General features: G+C 41.4%; 1 protein-coding gene across 1 annotated transcript in view; it reads left to right on the top strand.

Moving 5' to 3' along the window:
* The window catches only part of pip4p1a (phosphatidylinositol-4,5-bisphosphate 4-phosphatase 1a), a 30,527-nt gene extending 15,662 nt beyond the window's left edge, over nt 1-14,865 (top strand). The window contains exons 6-7 of the mRNA XM_084057125.1: nt 2,403-2,493; nt 14,443-14,865. Of these exons, the coding sequence (XP_083913251.1) occupies nt 2,403-2,493; nt 14,443-14,586 (235 nt within the window). The 3' untranslated portion in view covers nt 14,587-14,865. The remainder of the gene's footprint in view (nt 1-2,402; nt 2,494-14,442) is intronic.
* Nucleotides 14,866-17,605: the final 2,740 nt, after the last annotated feature.

The raw sequence follows: 17,605 nt of genomic DNA, 5'->3' as shown, positions 1-17,605 counted from the left end.
CGCTAGGTATATATCCGCTCCCTCTAATGGAAATTGAACTAGTCAGCGAGTAGTCTACGCTTTCTTTTATCTCACATTTGTTTTCTTCCAAAGGGCAACAGGCAGTTCACTTTCCTTGGCAGTCTGCTTATACAGAGTTAGACAGTAAGGAAACCTGAGAGGGGCTGAAGAGAACACACAGGGGAAAAAAAGCCTCCAGGTGGAATTCAGTTTAGAATTTATGCATTTAGCTGAAGCTCTTATCCAGAGTGACTTACAAATGGTGCGAGATCAAGTAAATGCACGAACCCCCCTAGTCAACAAACAGCAGGGCTAAATTGTCACCTAAACGGAGAGCAAAGAAAAACAATTTAGTGCAACAACAAAAGTAACTAGGACACCAGGGGAAACCTCACACCTAGCTTATGTCTGAAATTGCATGGTAAATAACATTCTTGGGATTTGTGTACAAACAGAATATGTCTATCTGAATAACATAAATTGTTCAGTTTCTTTTCTCCAGTTTTTTTTATTTATTTATAGTGCAGCATCACCCCAAGGGGTCTCTGTACACTTCACAACAAACCATACAACACAAAACACGATGAGAAAAGAATACACGGTGTAAATGTGTCTGCGTGCGTATGATCAAACCATCAATACGCGGCATTGCGCAACTGTAAAATATGCAAGTCACAAAAGATTTACCACAAAGTATTAGCACCACACGGTAAGAAGAGGTGGACACAATAATACAATGATTAAAGCTTTGGGGGAGCCTTAAGGCAAGGAAAAAAGATGGGGCATTTTCAAAACTAGGCTTAAACCTAGATTTAGAAATGTCCAAAGAGTCGGCTTCTCACAATTTGGAGGGAGAGCATTCCAGAGACGGGGGGCACGATGTGTGAATGGTGAATGCCCCTAACAGTTTTTTCTCTTAGCCGTTGTAACTGTGAGGTAACCTTGGGCGCTGTCGGGTCCAAAACCTCTCCTTGATACTGTAGCTCAGGGGTCTTCAACGTTTTTCAGGCCAAGGACCTCTTTGCCGAAAATAGCCGATCTACAAGCTCACAACGGCGTTGTGATCTTGCATATCTGCTATTTTCGGCTAATGTTACCCTCAAAAAGGGTTCAAGTGGTTAATGTGAAGAAAGACAAATCTCTCAAAGATTTGGCGGACCCCCTATAGTAGCTCTAAGGACCCCATAGGGGCTCCGGACCCCCTGTTGAAGACCCCTGCTGTAGCTAATAAACCTGAAGCTGAGAAAAACTCGAGCCTCAAACTTAAGGCCAACTTTATTTGATAATGGAGGGGGCTCTCAATAAGTAAAGGAGATATGCGTGTCAAATTCATGCATCCAGGTGCTGGATAAACAAAAACAGTAAAAAGTAATAATAATCGAATCCGCACACTGGTATCTCAATTGTATCATATTCATAGGTTGCATTCTTGTCCAAATATCAAAATGAATAAACTCGGTTACAGTCATGTGAGACTATAGGCACTATGCTTTGGTATTTCAGTTTTCTGGTTGATAATGTGTTTTTTTTACTCTGCTTCATAACATGATGTATTTGTATCCCTGGGATTGTGCATTACTATTTTTAAGCATAGGATTTTCTTTGACTTATGCTATGGATCACGTTCCTTCTTCATTAGTAGTGTTAGCTCCCTCGTGGATCGATCACGTCGTGATAAGCTGCTTTTGGCATTTCAGTAGGAGTTTACGCTGTCTGTCACACAGCTTGTTTTTTAATAGGGGTCTGTGTTGCTGGGGTGTGATGGATAATAATTGTTGCATAGTTCATACCATAATACAATCTTATAAAGAAATCTATTTTCTCCCTCAGAAATAGTCTCTAAAGGAGCTTCATAGTACTTTTTTCTTAGCTCTACAGCATTGGTTCTCAAAGTGGGGTCCGGGGACCCCCAGGGGTCCTTCGGGGCGTTCCAGGGGGTCCCCAGCTAAATGTGTTAATATAGCATCACAATAAGTCTTAACCTTTTATACTTTGGCTATTAAAAAATAGCAGATATACAAGCTCATAGCGCGGCACTTGTGTAGATCTGCTATTTTTTTTAGGTTCATCGCTTCAGAAGGGGATATCTGATAATGACATCAAAGAAAAAGACCCGCACACTGTCTGGAATTTGCAACACATGTGTCTCTTTTATTCAACGTTTCGGTCGTTAGACCTTCATCAGGACAGACAGGCGGGTTTGATTTATTGATTGAAGTAATTTATTTAGAAAGACATGGGAAAAAGTACTTTGAAGTACAGTTTCTTTGATGTCATTATCAGAGATCCCCTTCATTATCAGAGATCCCCCTCTGAACTGTACTCTTTGTCCTACGCTGTCACCAACCTTTTTTGAGGTGCTTGACATTTCACACATTTCTTCTCGCTGTTTTGTCACGCAGTTCTTCCATTGGTCAGAGGTATCCACGGAGGCGGAGCTTGTGGTGTTTTCTACTATGTTTGCTATTCAGCATCTCGACCGCTGGGCTGATGGTAAGTGAACAGGATTCACCTTCACTGCACTGACTATTGTCGTTTACACATAAGCTCTATTGCTTTGGGTACTTGCACAGTGATAAAACATGAATAAAGAAATATATCTATATCTATATCTATAGCGATCGATCGAGAAGAAACCTCATCTCCGTATTTTATACTTTTTATGTTTTTTTCCGTAAATTAATGCCCTACTTTGTCATACTATAGTGTCACACAAAATAAGCTACATTAGCAGATCTACAAGCTCAAAACGCGACTCATCTGCTATTTTGGATGTTTTTGAATCCTCCTGACTAGTAACAGTTTTTGACATATAGGTTTCCACCCGACATCTATCATTGTTCTAAAGGCCTCTACAGTCTTGTCCTGTCTTAACCCATTAAAACCTGGGAACGCATCTGTGTGACCACTTTAACCATTATCTTATACTTTGGCTATTCAAAAATAGCAGATATTCAAGCTCATAGCTTGTAGAGCTGTTTGAGAAATTGTGAAAATGTGTGCAAATCTTTGAATATATATATATATTTTTAAAGGGAACATTTTTATCTAAACTCTTGGCTTCTGGGGGGTCCCTGGAACAACATATTTTGAGATGGGGGTCCGTGGCCAAATATCATCTTGGGGGTCCTTTACATGGAAAAGTTGGAGCACCACTAATATAGAAACAGAGACCCCCATCTCAAAATGTTTTGTTCCAGCGACTCCCCCAGAAGCAAAGATTTGAGTTACAAATGTTCGCTTTAAAAATATATATATTCAATGATTTGCACCCATTTTTCAAAAATAGCAGATCTACAAGCTCTTAAGCTTGTAGTTCTGCTATTTTTGAATAGCCACAGAAATCTTACCCTGATCAGGTCAGGGTAAAACTTGCTCTAAGCACACACACCACACACAGACTACTGCAGACGGCCAGCTGATGGAGCTGTTCTGCACCTTGCACAAGAGGAAATGACTGTCCATATACCATACTGAGCGAATATGTGAATGAATAACGTTATCCCCATTTCCCCCCCTAATTAGTTTATGTGCGTGAAAAACAACAACAAAATGTACTTGTTTCCCTCTGCCAATAGACCAGTATGTTTTGTGGTGCCACATTCAAGCCAGATCATTTGGGTCCCAACACTCACTACAGCTATATCATTGTTGTCGGGAAAGAAACCTCTTATCTCCATATTTTAACTTTTTGGGGGGAAATTAACGCCCTACTTGATCATACTACACTGTCACACAAAGGTATCAAAAATGGCTTGAAATGCGGTGCGCCAGAAATTAGTGTGCTTCTTAAAATAAGTGCGTGTGTGTGGGGCTGTCTCTCACTCGCACTCACTCACTCACTCACACACACACACACACACACACACACACACACACACACACACACACACACACACACTCTCTCAAGGCCTTTGCAGACAGGGTGCGATTAGTCAATCAGTTTTTACCGCATGCGAAAAGACGCACGAATCAAACTGGGTTCGATTGAAAAAAAAACGCTGCATCGCCGCACGGTAAATTCGGAGCCGGTGTGCATGAGGTCATTGAGAACCATGTGTTCATTTAAAAAATGATATTGTCCGTTTTTTCCGTGCGAAAAATCGCACCCTGTCTGCAAATGCCTTCACTCTCTGGCCTATCTCTCCTGTCTCTCGGGTGCATGCCGTCCAAGTAATTTTTCCAGTTTGCACATAATCTACTTACTTTCAGGTGATATATGTGAGTGAAATACTAGTCTGTACACTGTAGAGCTTGTTGTTCACTTCCACCCATGCTGTGACTTGCTGAATAGTCAAACAGCGAGCTCTCTCCCCCCCTGATGAGTTCTGTCGCTGATTCAGCATATTATTCAGGCAGGTGATCAGACCCCACTAATGGCTGACTATGCCGGCAAGAACTACAAACAATTGTCGATCCGGCACAGATGCTCCTCGATGGTTCGATTGCCTGGGTGTGTAGAGGAGTCTAGACCACCCGATGTGGTTAAAATGGGGCGAGGATGACTTCTGGTCTGTGTATTTTCAGTTTCTCATAGTAAAGCTGCAAGCTTCTCTGGCAAACGTGGCAAAACAGACTGGAGTCCTGATGTATCATAATGTACTATAGCTGAGTCGTTGAGTGAGTGCGCCTTGGAAGCTATAGAGGCCCAGGTTCGATTCCAGGCCAGGCCAGCAATGGGTTAAGAGTCCAGGCCAGCTAGACTCTTAACCCAGTCAATCCGGGAACGCATCTGTGTCATTTTAGATTTTAGCATTTTAGATAACCATTATTTTATACTTTGGCTATTCAAAAATAGCAGATATACCAGCTCATAGTGCGGCACCCAGCTTGTAGATCTGCAAAAAAAAAAAAAAAGATTGTGCAAATCTTTGAATACATATATTTTTTGAACAACATTTTTAACTCAAATCTTTGCTCCTGGGGGGTCCCTGGAACAAAATATTTTGATAAGGGTCGACGGCCATAAACAAAATGTTTTGATAGCCCAAACAAATCTAAAAATGACACAGGTAGTTTCCCGGTCTTAATGGATTAACCCCTAGATCAGGGGTCTTCAACGTTTTCAGGCCAAGGACCCCCTAGCTGAGAGAGAGATGAAGCAGGGACCCCCCACTATATTGTATAAAATTGTGTTTCAGATAAACGTTTGCGCTCTTTTTTTCCCTCTACACCTATAACTAAAAATAGCCGATCTACAAGCTCGTAGATCTACAAGCTTGTAGATCTGCTATTTTTGGCTAAAGTTCTCCTCAGAAAATGGATGCTAGGATTCAAGTGGTTAATGTAAAAAAATAAAAGAATCATATCACAAAGATTTGGCGGACCCCCTGTAGTAACTCTGAGGACCCCCTAGGGGTCCCGGGCCCCCTGTTGAAGACCCCTGCCCTAGATGCTACCCAGGCGCCGTAGAGTGGCTGCTCCTAGTAGTTATGTGGATGGGTAAATGCACCCCAAGGAGTGGGGACCAAATTATTATTATTAAATTATTATTACCTCCCATCGTATCAAAAATGATTATAGTGTCGCACGACTCGCGGCCATTGTGTGAATACACCTCAACAACCAGAACATTTATAGTGAAGAGAACGTGGAGATGGTTGATAATCTATGTAATTTAGCAGCTAATGTCTTAGTGTCCTAGTGTAGCAGTTTTTTATTAACCCATTAAAAGCATCTGTCGTTTTAGATTGTATCTATACTGTACAGCAATGTAGGTTTTTCAGAAATCTCTGAAGGATTTAGAACAGTGGTTTAGAGCAGTGGTTCTCAAAACAATAGCAGATGTACAAGCTCACTTTGTGCCACGCTGCGAGCTGCTATTTTTGAAGATATTTGAAAAATATTCTACTGGGGGTCCCCTGGCACAAAACCTTTTTTAAGGTGGGTGTCCGTGGCCAAAAACATATCAATTTGGGGGACCTTGACATGAAAAGGTTTGAGAACCACTGATGTATAGTGGAACTTCTTGATAATCTAATGTCATTTTTCAGCTATTTGTCTTAGTTATATCAGTATTGTTGTAGTGTAGCAGTTTTTTTTAATTAATAGGAGTTGTGTTTTAAAAAGATGCCTTTTCCATTTGCCAAATGAGACAGACGGATTGGGAGAGAAGGCTTTGGTGAGAACAGGGATAGTGGGCAGGCGGGACAAAGTCAAAGCCAGAATGTTTGAAGAGTTGTTGGATGTGACCACAGAAATACAGCTTTTTGGAAAACAAAACTGAAAAACACAACAGGGATATATCAGAAATCAGTTTTATTGTCACTTCCACAATACACACTAGGCATACAGAGGAGCAACATACCATTCTCCATAACTCATGGTGCTTCACATTTAAAAACAATAGACACATTAAAAAGTAGAGAGCGCAGACAACATTGGTAAAACAATAAGTACTGATGCATTCAAAGTGCAATATAGATAAAGTGCTATTCATCCCTCAAGATGTTAGTTTTGGGGGCAATATGTGGCGAGCGTTCAGGGTTCTGATGGTTTGGGGGAAGAAGCTGTTGGATGACCTGCTGGTGCTTCCCCCTAAGCTCTTGAACCGCCTACCAGATGGCAGGAGTTCAAAGAGATGGTGGGAAAGGTGGGAGGAGTCAGACGATAATAATAACGATATTATCCCAATGATAATTATTTAGTAGGGTATATGCCGTTGACATTCAATCTTTTAAAAAGAGAATAAAAACTAAACAGGATAATGTCGCTGTCTCCCATCTCCACATTCTAAACGTGTTTTTTTGTAAATGAACGCCCTTCTACAGCCTCACACAAAAGCATCAAAAGTAGCAGTTGCGGGCCTGGACCGCTGGCGTATAGCGGTCCAGGCACCTATAGGCTCAATGTATAGCCTGACAGCGTGTCGCGGGTATGAGTCCCGATCCCGACGGCCTTTGCTGCGTGTCCCTCCCCATCTCTCTCTCTCCCCTCATTTCCTGTCAGCCTACTGACCTATCTATATAATAAAGGCATAAAAAGCCCAAAAATAAATCTTAACCCATTAAGACCTGGAACGCATCTCTGTCACTTTTTGATTTGAGCTAAAAAACATTATTTTACACTTTGGCTATTCAAAAATAGCAGATATACAAGCTCGTAGCGCGGCACCGAGTGCCGCGCTATGAGCTTGTAGATCTGCTATTCTTTTTAAATCGTGAAAATGTGTGCAAATTAATATATTTATATTCTTTTAAAGCGAACATTAACTCTAATCTTTGCTTCTGGGGGTCCCTGGAACAACATATTTTGAGATGGGGGTCGGCGGCCAAATACATATCATTTTGGGGGTCCTTGACATGAAAAAGTTTGAGAACCACTGATATAGAAACATACGTTTTTCATAAAACTGTTAGGATTTAGAAGACATCAGTACGAATCGGCACGAAGCGACGCGTTTTGAGCTTGTAGATCTACTTTTGATGTTTTTGAATCCCGAAAAGTTTTGGATATATGAGGTTTCTACCCTGACAGAGACGATGTATAACGATAATACCCAATGATAATTATTTAGTAGGGTATTATAGGCCTGTGGCATTCAATCTTAAACCAAAAAAAAATAGAAAGCAAATCTGTACAGGTAAGATATCAAAAAAGTCCCCAAGGGGGAGTGATATATAAACACAACCTGCCAACAGCTTTGAGGCTGCTCTGGTGGTTTCTATACCTGGTGGAACAGACATCTCCCCGGGGTGTTACGCTCTGTGTTTGCCTTGTTTCCTCTTTAACCCAGTCCTCTCTGTGTGTCTGCTAGGAATAATAAATAAAATAAAAAAAAACAAAGCTATACTGTAGTTTAACCCATTCAATTCGGGAACAAATCTGTGTCATATTTAAGATTTCTTTGGCTATTTTAAAGATGTACAAGCTCATTAGTGCCACACTATGAGCTTGTAGATCTGCTATTTTTGGAGAAAAGAAACCGTGAAAATCTTTGAGTATATATATACATTTTTAACTCGAATCTTTGCTTCTGGTGGTGGTCCCTGGAACAAAATAACGCGGACAAATTCGTATCATTTTGGGGGTCCTTGACATGAAAAAAACTTTGAGAACCACTGATATTATAGTAATATAATATATATATTTTTTAAACTGTTAGGATTTAGAATCCCCCAGAAGCAAAGATTTGCACAAAGTTTCACGATAAAAATAAATAAATAGCAGATCTACAAGCTCGTAGTGCGGCACTCGGTGCCGCACTACGAGCTTGTAGATCTGCTATTTTTGAATAGCCCAAAGCATAACGTAATGGTTATAGCTAAAACATCTCAAATGACTCGGTATGTGTTCCTGGATTGAATGGGTTAACAATGCATTACTTTCCAGGCACTCGGCGCGTGCCGGTTATCCGGAATGACGTGGCATTAAGTGCAACAGTAAACTTGAATTCCCACACGCCCCTTAACATCACAAGCAACCTGGCACAAAGAATTACTGCTAGCAGGGAAACCTCTACAATGTCTTAACATCACACCTGCCAGTTCTCCTAGATTGAGTGCTGCCATAAATCATTGTGATGCTTTTGAACCGCAAAAAAAGTTTTATATATAAAAAGAGAAGTTTTTTTATATTAAAAAGAAATATGAGCAACAGTTTTTTTTGACAGAAGTGTGGAGGCGTGCACATAGCTTTGGAAACTTGGCCCAGGCATCCAGCCAATAAGACACTCAGTGCTCACTGCTGGCAAGCTTTTATAGGAGACGGGCACTAAAAAAATTAAGAAGCAGTGATTTCATTTATTAAGTTTATTACAAAAAAAATGAGCGATTTCATTGCACCGGAACCTTGACTTCACTTCTTTTGAGTGTCACGTCTCCCCGTCTCCGTGGTCTGCACAGCAAGATGCCAATTAACCCATTTAGACCGGGAACGCATCTGTTTAGATGTCTTTGTCATTTTTTTGTCATTTTTTAAAGTAATTGTTTTAGTCATTTTTGATTGTCATTTTTTGGTCGTTTTTTTGTCATTCGTTTTTTTCCAAAAAAAATGTATTTAGAAGACATTTGTAACATTCCCATAAGCAAAGATTTGAGTTAAAAAATGTTACTTTAAAAATAATATATATTCAAAAGATTTGCACAAATTTTCACGATTTTTCAAATATAGCAGATCTACAAGCTCATAGCGCGGCACTCGGTGCCGCGCTATGAGTATTGTAGATCTGCTATTTTTGAATAGCCAAAAGAAACCTAAAAAATTACACAAATTCTCTCCCGGTCTGAAAGGGTTAAAGTCTTACGCTGTCATTAGCCAAAAGTAGCAGATCTACAAGCTTGGACAAGCTTGCGTCACACCACTAACGCGTTGGGAGCTTGTCGACTGGCTACTTTCGACGCGAGACAATCTGGTCGTACGACAAAATATAAATCAGACTGTTGACTAATGCCCCTGAGTGACTCATGAAAACTTCACAGTGCATTTACTGGAAGGTTGGAACAAGACGGAAGAAAAAAAAAAAAGAAGCCTGTCTGGGGCGTTTTGAGCACAACATTTCCACAAGCATATTTGTTTATGAATATTTCAAGGCCAATATCAATGTGTTTGCATTAGCTGATGGCTAGGTACAAGTGTTGCTGTCCGCCCCCACCCCCTTCAGTTCCTCCACGATAAACAGCATCTGCCAGCTCTGTTCTCTTGGCGGTGACACGCTGTTCAGATGAAGTGGAATGACGTGTATGGCGAGCGATGAGGACAGACGCCGCCCGACCTCTAAAACACACAACTTTATTATACAGGGTTTTTTTCGTTTGTGTTTTATTGCACTCTGTGTGATCTGTGTGATTTATTAATCGCTGGGAAAGTTAAACGCTGGGTAAAATGTCGTCTGTAGATATTAAATATGAACATGTTTAACTATTATTTTATTTTTTAAATTGATGATCTCCATGCTCACAATGCGTCGTGCCATTTATGTGTTGTGAGGTTGTAGGTGATAAAATAGGGCTTAAACGACATTAAATGGTGCATTTATATGGCGCAGAAACTTTAACCATATCCACCAAGTGTGCATTTTTCACAACAGGAGATTAGGACACGATCGCGAATAACAGACCAGGGGTCTTAAACAGCGGGTCCGGGACCCCTAGGGGGTCCTAGAGTTACTACAGGGGGGGCCGCCAAATCTTTGTGAGATATGATTTTTTTTTTTTTTACATTAACCACTTGAACCCTAACTTCCCTTTTCTGAGGAGAACTTTAGCCAAAAATCGCAGATCTACAAGCTCACAACGCCTCGCAGCGCGAGGCTTTGTGAGCTTGTAGATCGGCTATTTTTGCCAAAGAGATTTTAGGTGCAGAGGGGGAAAAAGAGCAGGCCAAGTAAAAAAATGTTTTGAATCTGAAACACAATTTTATACAATATAGAGGTGGTCCCTGCTTCATTTCTCTCTCAGCTAGGGGGTCCTTGGCCTGAAAAACGTTCAAAGACCCCTGACATAGACCTTTATTGATCCTGCGGAGAGATTTCAGCTTCACCCAGCTCACGGCTGCTCAGATGGTCACGTTGAGTGCCCCTGGGTGGAGCTGTTAAGGGTTAAGTGTTTTGCTCAGGGGCACTTGGTGCACAACTGATGATGTGTTTTTAAAAAACTGAGTGCTCTACAACCTAACAAGGCCACCGGCCACGACAATTATAGTCCACGTTTCTCAGAGACGAGCAATTTGTTCTTGTTTGCGGATTACTTTGCTTTCCCGGTGTCGGACAAGGACAAATTGCAGGTTGAAAAAGCCCTTTGCTCTGAGCTCAGTAGAATCTGCACACGGCTCACTGATAACAAACTATCATTACACCTGGGTAAAACTGAATCCCTTCTTTTTGGGTCCAGAATTAAACTCGGCAAGGCCACAGACTTTAGTGGGTGACAATGTTATCACTATGAAAGAAGAACGTACCTACAGTACCTGGGTTGTGTTTTAGAGAACAGTATTTCCAGTGAAAAAATGGCAACAAATGGTCACTATTATGCCACCAAAATGTGGAATGCCCTACCACCAGCCATCAAAACCACCATAAAAGAGCACCTGTCTGCAATTTGCAACTGGACCTAGACAAGTCTTCTAGCTTGCAAACTGTTTTTCTTTAAATATACGTTTACTGCTCCTAGTATTGATGATCTCTTGTAGTATTGTAAATCTTTATACGTCTTGATGAATAAAATACACAGGACCACAGTGGAATCAATTCCCCAGGGCTTTTTGTGTTATCCTTTTAGCATTATTGTATAACTGTACCTTTTTTCCGAGATGGACTCTCTATCCACTCACCCACTGCCACCCCCATATATCGAACAAGAGTCACAAATACTGAGAGAGAATTGTGTTTGAGCTCAGAGTCGCCTCCCTGAATCTGAAGATGGAACATATCCCATCTTGTGGTGGAAGGATCTTTTATGGTCTTATCCCTGACTGTACAAAATGTGGCTCATGTTACAACCGCCAATAACCATCTGACTGATGCTCCTTTGAGACAATATCGGAACACTCAGATTTCCTCCCCGAATGTATATTCGCTTCAAAAGTTATGTGAAAAAAGGAAGGACACTATTTTCTTTGCTAAAAAGACGCTTTAAACGTCATTAAAGCTAACATTTTATTTGAGGCATCGTAAGCGCTGTTTAACACATTGACTGCCAATCGCGTAGACCTACGCGAACCTATTTAAAGCCGCCACGTGCCAATCGCGTAGACCTACGCGAAGTGGTGTTTTTTTATTTTTTTCGAAAAAAAGTTCACATTGCACTTTTTTCAATTTTCAATACGGCACATTTCATTGTAGCACCACCGGAAACGGAATTATCCGGGATCCGGTTTTGCCGATCCCGTTGGCCTCCATTCTAAAGCGCACACTAAAACGCCATTTTCTCGTTTGTAGTTTTTCTCCTCGCTGATCACTGTTTAACATAAACCGTTGTAACTACAAATGGCGGTCTCCGTTTTGCATGGGATTTTCACTGGGCGACGGAGAAGGATCTCCGCTTAGTTTACAAACAGTTTAGAGCTCAATCTTAAGGATTTTAACGAGGTCTATGGCGACGTGAAAAAAAACAAAAAAACAACAATAAAACGTTGGCACTGGTGAGTACATTATGAGATTAACCTCTGGCATGGAATGTGTTAATAGTAGATATACAAGCTCATACAGATATACAAGCTTGTAGATCTGTAGATCTACAAGCTCATGAGCTATGAGCTTGTATATCTGCTATTTTTGAATAGTCAAAGAAATCAAAAAATGACACAGATGCGTTCCCGGTTTTAATGGGTTAAGCATTCTATACATTGTGTGTGTGTGTGTGTGTGTGTGTGTGTGTGTGTGTGTGTGTGTGTGTGTGTGTGTGTGTGTGTGTGTGTGTGTGTGTGTGTGTGTGTGTGTGTGTGTGTGTGTGTGTGTGTGTGTGTGTGTGTGTGTGTGTGTGTGTGTGTGTGTGTGTGTGTGCGCGTGCGTGTAGTGGCACTATCTTTGTAACGCGGCGACGTCAGAAAATGACTTGCACTGGAATACAGTACATGACATTTTTATTATGAAATGTTAATTAATCTGGTATGACTGTGTTATGGCTTCATTAGCCATTATTACTAGCCATACAGTCACTTCAGAAGACAATTAGCCCCCTTGACTGTTTGCATAATTGATGCTTTATAGTGTGGTCCATCACACTCTGGTTTTGAGTGCGTTGTAATGAGCACATTGTGGCCGTAATGGAACATCAAGAAAATGCAAGGCCCATATCAACATATTACTGTATACTGTATGTACCATATTCATATCACCCTTGCACACAGTAAAATCCTTATAAAATTATCCATTTGTATCTCAGAGACAGGGCCGGACTTACCGTTGGGCTAGGGTGGGCTGCAGCCCAGGGGCCCCCAACTGAGGGGGGCCTCAAAAAAAAAAGAAGAAAAAAATCGAGATAAAAAATTACTCTAGCCCACGGGCCTCAACTCCTATAAATCCGGCCCTGCTCAGAGAGTATATAAATGTAACCAAATGGACCCTTACGGATCCATTTGGTTACATTTATATACTCTCCGAGGTCAATTTGATCAACAGAAATCACGTCGGTGAACTATAGGTTACAAACGTAACCCTGGTTATTTGAGTATTACGAGCGATATGTCTCGCGTATGGGAGAGGGCCCCCGGGCGTGATCACAGAAGCATTTATTATACACTTCCAGACAATTCATTGGCCTGATCAAGATCGCACCAGGCCATGTGCCGTACATAAGGGACTTACCGTGGCCCCGGCGCGTTATACTTCTCGCAGATATCACGGAGAGAGAGAGAGCACGTATCTCTCTCAGTCTGAGCAACAGTTGAGTAGTTTAACGGTTCACTAATAGGACCGCAGACAGCTTTCTTAGACCATGGGTTCCCAAACTTTTCAGCCCGCGACCCCAAAATAAGGCAGAAATTGACTCGCGACCCCACCTAAACCTGGAGGTCATTTATGCACATAAACTTGCACGTTCGGTGTGCATTTGTAATGTGTTAAAATGGTAAAATATACCATTTGTGATCATTTTAGATGGTATTTCATCCATTCTGTTGAATTTAAAGTTAAAAAAAAAAAAAAAAAAAAATACTTTTTTATTTATTTATTTTTTTATGACTCAAAATAATTTCGCGACCCCACGTCAGTCTCCCGCGACCCCAAGTGGGGTCGCGACCCCTACTTTGGGAACCCCTGTCTTAGACCCTTAAGGTCCTTACACATCGGGGCGGTTCTTCCATGCGAATGTTACGTTTTTTTTTAAAAAACCTTATAAAGTCAGTGCAAGCTTCCACATCAGTTTCGCGGAGCGAAAAAAAAAAAGGATTCTATTTGTTCGGGCCGAGTCCGAATTTTGCGTATATTCGCCGGTGTGTAATGACCTTAACCCTTGTGAAAATCCTGGATTCTTCAGTGAAGTCTTTTTGAGCAAGTGAACCACGTATTCAGGTCGGCGGCCGTAGAGGGTAGCTGTGTTGGCAGTCTGGTAATCACAAGGTCACCAGTTTTGTGTGTCGGAATTGCCCTCGAGCAAGACTCTCCTAAAAGCTTGACAAAAAGCCATCTGAGCAAGCTGTCTGCTGTCCGAAAGCAGAAAAACTAGCCTCGATCTCAAGGCTTTTATTGTTTAGTTTTGCTAAAAAATAAAAGCCTGGACCAGCGTGTCGGTGTACCCGGTATAGGAAGTGTTTCATTTCCCCAACCAATCAGAGTGCAGTGGGCGTCGCTCGTAATGTTGTGTTGACAGGGCGGGGGCTGACGGACAGATCGGTGAACCAATGGGATCAGGCGCATTCTCTCCGCGCTGATTTTAAACCCGCCCCTCTATACACGAAAGCAGGAAGGCTAGTGCAGCCTACAGAAAAACTAACTCAGCCCCCCCCTCCACCTTTTACCTCTCCATGTTCTGACCTCCCATTTCTCTGTGTGTGTGTCTCCTGCAGGCCGGGACGTGGCTGACGGCCCAGACCTACCCGGGCATCTACGCAGCCTGGGCAGCACTGCTCCTCCTGGTTCTCCTCACGCTGGGCCGGGCCTTCTACTGGGCCTGCATGAGAGTCAGTCAGCCCCTGCAGAGCTTCACATAAACCCCCCTCTCCCCCCCCCCCAAAAAAAAAACCTCACCCGAACCCGCATCGCCTGCCCCCCCCCCCCCCCGACCCGAGCCCCACCCACAGCTAGGAGGAGTGAGGGCTTTAAAATAAGAAGATAAAAAAAAAAGAATATTTATTTAAATCTCAGAGAGAAGTAAAAAAGAAAAGAAAAAAAAAAATAGGTTCTCCCCAGTGGTGGAAAAAGTACTCAAATTCTTTACTTAAGTAAAAGTATCAATACTGCTATATAGAAATCCTCTGTTACAAGTAAAAGTCCAGAATTCAAAATGTACTTGCGTAAAAGTACAAAATTATTGGCATCAAAATATACTAAAGTACTAAAAGTAAAAGTACAAAAATATTTGAAAATAGCAGATCTACAAGCTCACAACGCGTTGCGATGCGACGCGTTGTGAGCTTGTAGATCGGCTATTTTTTTCAAATAGCCTAGGTATAAAATAGGGCTGAAGTGGTTAATGTATTGTGTAATATAATCATTTATATCTGAAAAGTAACCAGTAACTAAAGTTTTCAAATAATTGTAGTGGAGTAAAAGTACAATATTTGCCTCTGATATGTAGTGGAGTAGAAGTAAAAGTATTGGAAATTGGAAATACTCAAGTAAAGTACAAACACCTCAAAATTTTACTTGAGTACATTACTTAAGTAAATGTACTTTAGTTACTTTCCACCACTGGTTCTCCCCCCCTTTTCCTTGTTCTACCTTTTACATTTTAGTCAATGTTCTAAATGTGATTCTTGAAAACTGGACGGCTACCAAAAGAAGGCGTGGTCCTGCTACTGCTCCATATCTATCAATGATTGTGATGATGACGATGACGATGCGTATAGCCAATGTGTATATCTATATATTCTAATGATGTGGCCAGTGTGGGTTTTCATTTTAACATTTAATTTAACGCGTCTCAACTTCTTTATCCTCCCCTCTCCCCCCTCCCCGTCCCATGTACCTACACTGTTTTTAAATGGTCACTTTAGTCCGTGGCACATGATCCATTGCACCAAAGCCACTTCTTGAAGACAAGGGCTGAGTTGTGTGTCTGTGACGCTTTCCCCCCCGAATCCCTTGTCTGACGGGAATAGCCGCCGCGCCTCTGTTTTTATCCTCTCTAATTTTGTCATTTAGATTTAGCATCTTGGGCATTCATAAACGTTATCGATTTAATCGGTGGAGATGAAGGCGGTTTAATGGCGGTAAATTACAGTAATGAAGTCAGACGATGGTAATTGATCATTGCCGTTATGCTAGCCCCCCCCCTCGCCCTCCCCCCCTCTTTCTGAGCAGAGATCAAGTACTAGCTTGAGTGGCTGTCTGCAATATGAAGCCAGCCATTTCTGGAGCTAAACTTCTTGTTTTAAAAACGCACTGTTTATTATGTGGAATTGTGCCCCTGGGACTGACTTTGATCCAAAGCAGCTTGGAAGCCTTAAAAGAAATATGAGAAAAAAACAAAGTTGTGAGAGAAAGGATTCAACAGCCTCATTTACACATGCACACGCACGACCACACACACACACACACACACACACACACACACACACACACACACACACACACACACACACACACACACACACACACACACACACACACACACACACACACACACACACACACAACACGGAGCATTGTTATTTGGAGTTGTGAAGGCTTGAGCATTAGTTTGTCAGAAGAACCGCCAGCCAACCCCCCCACCCCCGCCTCCTAATCTCCTCTGAACATAAGGACTGTGTACATCTTTGCTGTCCTTGTGGATTCACTTCATGACAACAAGTGAAATACACAGAACATGTTCAGTGTTGTGCATGCAATGGTACTGGCTCAACGGGTGGAGCTTTGCATTATTAACCACTGGAACCACCCCCAGCTAGCATGTCCGTTCTGGGGGGGGGGGGCAAACATTCGCCAAATCTACAAGCTCACAACGTTGTGAGCTTGTAGATCTGCTGTTTTTTGGCAACGAGATTTGGTATAGGCGGGAACAAAGCGGTCAAAGTTGTACCTCCAGTCCAGTTCTATTAAAACTTAGAGGGTTTAAGTGGTTTACAACACTGCCAGGCTTTTTGACCGCCCGCTGATAGAATCTTGAACATGTCGATGTTGCTCTGCATCATTGCTATCCATCAAGCCACTTTTGGACTGACAGATTATTTGAGCTCTTTGACATACACTGTAGGTCCTTTGTCAATCTTAATTTGATAGGATTTCATTCTTCTAAATATTTTTTTTTCTTTGCTTCTTGTCATCGAGTTTTTCCACTATTCACACGATTGCTATTGAAGTCTGACACCTGGAAATGACACAGAACTTAACACACTTCTCAGCAGAATGCCAGTCAGATGTTGGTGTTCTCAATCAGATTACATCATTTAGGTCCATTGTGCCATAGGCTTATCCTCCCCCCTAGCATGCATGCATATACAGTACATGCATATGAGACTTACTTAACCCTAGATTGCTAAATCTAATGAGAATCTAATGTTTTAATCTGATGTTTGGAAAGGCGTCAGACTTCAATAACAGTCACGAATAGGCCAATATATCCCAGAAACAGAAAGATATACATTATATCGTTGCTGTCAGGCAGAAACCTCTTATCTCCATATATTTTAAATGTTTGTGTATTTAGGGTAAATTAATGTCCTACTTACTTACATTACACTACAGTGTCACACATAATTTTAATTTGAATACTGAAAAGTAAAACGTTTGGACATGGTTTGGTCTAAATGTTAAAGGTTTTAACACATTAAGACCTGGAACGCATCTAGTGTCACTTTAGATTTAATTGGCTATTCAAAAATAGCAGATATACAAGCTCATAGCGCGGCACCGAGTGCCGCGCTATGAGCTTGTAGATCTGCTATTTTTAAAAAATCTTGAAAAAATGTTTTTTTTTATTTTTTCCAAAAACTGTTAGGATTTAGATTTTTTTTAAAGAATCGCCTCAGGTCTTAATATGTTATGGAATACAATCTTATCAAACCAAGA

Source organism: Gymnoscopelus microlampas (assembly GCF_963454915.1).
Source record: "Gymnoscopelus microlampas genome assembly, chromosome: 5".
Classification (NCBI taxonomy): Eukaryota; Metazoa; Chordata; class Actinopteri; order Myctophiformes; family Myctophidae; genus Gymnoscopelus; species Gymnoscopelus microlampas.
The sequence above is the reverse complement of the archived record's forward strand: the minus strand, read 5'-3'. Positions and strand labels throughout refer to the sequence as shown.